Raw genomic sequence first — 1,535 nt, 5'->3', positions numbered from 1 at the left:
GGGGGGGGGTGTAATAAACGGTGAAAGTAAGAAGAAAGAAGAAATGGGCAAACAAAGAGCTATGATTATAAGAACACAATTCCAGCATAACAGATCAGTCGCAAGGCAAGGTCAGCGGATACGCACTGCTCAATCTCCGCCGTCGTGACGTAGAAGATCTCGCCCCTGATCTGCATGGGCCTGAGGTTCTGCTCGCGGCCGCGCTTGGGGCAGTTGAGGTATCGCGGCCAGTTGCTGAAGGCTGTGTCCGCGGCGTCGATCTCCACGTCGGGGCGGCCGTTGATCTGGCGGGGAGGAGGACGAGGTTTGGCTCCGTCTTGCTTCGAGTTATTAGATTTCCTTGTCTTGTTTTTATAAAGACTCTTTGGATTCATGACTGAGCTTTGGTTAATCTTTGTCTTGATTTAGTTCAAAGATTATCCTTACTTTAAGTGATGATTATGCGAACGATAATGGGCGCACTTTAACATTGGCTATATTCTTAATAATAAGAGCAGTGGTAATTACTAGATATTACATTAGAGGCAATATTTACGATAAATTTGATACTCAAATAATACATAATTACAACATTTACTGATGAATAGCAATATTGCCATTGTTATGCCAACAGACCTCCCAGCTGTAGCCAGTCGTGACGCTCGTCCTCGGAAGAACCCATCCTTCGCAGGGACCAAGGACAAGGCCCTTCGGTAGTCGGGCGGTCGTCACCACGCCCTCCCCGGCGGCTTTCTGCTGCGACTGGCGGACCACCAAGGGCCAAGGAGCCGTTAGCCTGGCTCGCTCCTTCACGCTGCCGTCTCGCGGCACCTGTGAAGGGAAGCTGGCCGTGTCACCGATTGGGCTATAAATGGTGCTAAAAGGCTTTAGCAGTTAGTTCACTGTTTAATTGAAAGATTCGGTCTATTGGTACCTACAGTAAACAGGTTATTTTTCTTTAACCTACATACAATCCGATTCTTGACAATTGTCTGTTTACAAACATAATATTATTCTTCGTTAACTACCGTATTGTAGTCACTTTTGGCTTTTTAAGCTTACCGGTGCGTCACGCAGGAGAGGCATTGGATGCTTCGAACATATTCCCCGGAAAGCCCTTCTGCAAACAACACAATCTGTGGAGTAATTCAAAGACAAAATCAGTAAAGGGGAATAGAAGCAGTGTCATCTAATCTACAATTTTATGAATAAGACAAGGAAAGTCATACAATCATAAAACTCAGGACGCTTTTCGAAATTATTAGGCTACTGCAATGATAACACGCTAAAACAGACGTTAGTGTAAAGCACTGGTTCCCATCTGGGTGCCACATCCCTTCAAAGTGCCCTGGGCAAGATCTAACGGTCTCGCAAGATGTAATGAACACTTTAAAAAGTTACGAATATAGGTTACTTTCTGTGTCAAAAGAATACCCTGCATAGTGTTCCACCAAGGAGCCTGTGGAAATTCAGTTGACTTTCTGTTTGTATGGCCCTCATTCTTCTTGTGAGACTAAAGTCTGTCCTTTAGGAACTACTGTTTTAAGGAGCAAACG

General features: G+C 45.0%; 1 protein-coding gene across 1 annotated transcript in view; it reads right to left on the bottom strand.

Annotated features, from left to right (window-relative positions):
• LOC119588331 overlaps window positions 1–1,535 on the bottom strand; it is an 11,807-nt gene that overhangs the window by 4,367 nt on the left and 5,905 nt on the right. Inside the window, exons 9-11 of the mRNA XM_037937022.1 lie at window positions 1,042–1,115; window positions 616–810; window positions 127–284 (exon numbers count right to left, since the gene is read on the bottom strand). Coding sequence (XP_037792950.1) covers window positions 127–284; window positions 616–810; window positions 1,042–1,115 — 427 coding nt within the window. The remainder of the gene's footprint in view (window positions 1–126; window positions 285–615; window positions 811–1,041; window positions 1,116–1,535) is intronic.

This window comes from Penaeus monodon, chromosome 23 (genome assembly GCF_015228065.2).
Source record: "Penaeus monodon isolate SGIC_2016 chromosome 23, NSTDA_Pmon_1, whole genome shotgun sequence".
NCBI lineage: Eukaryota > Metazoa > Arthropoda > Malacostraca > Decapoda > Penaeidae > Penaeus > Penaeus monodon.
This window is presented reverse-complemented; position numbering and strand designations above follow the sequence as displayed.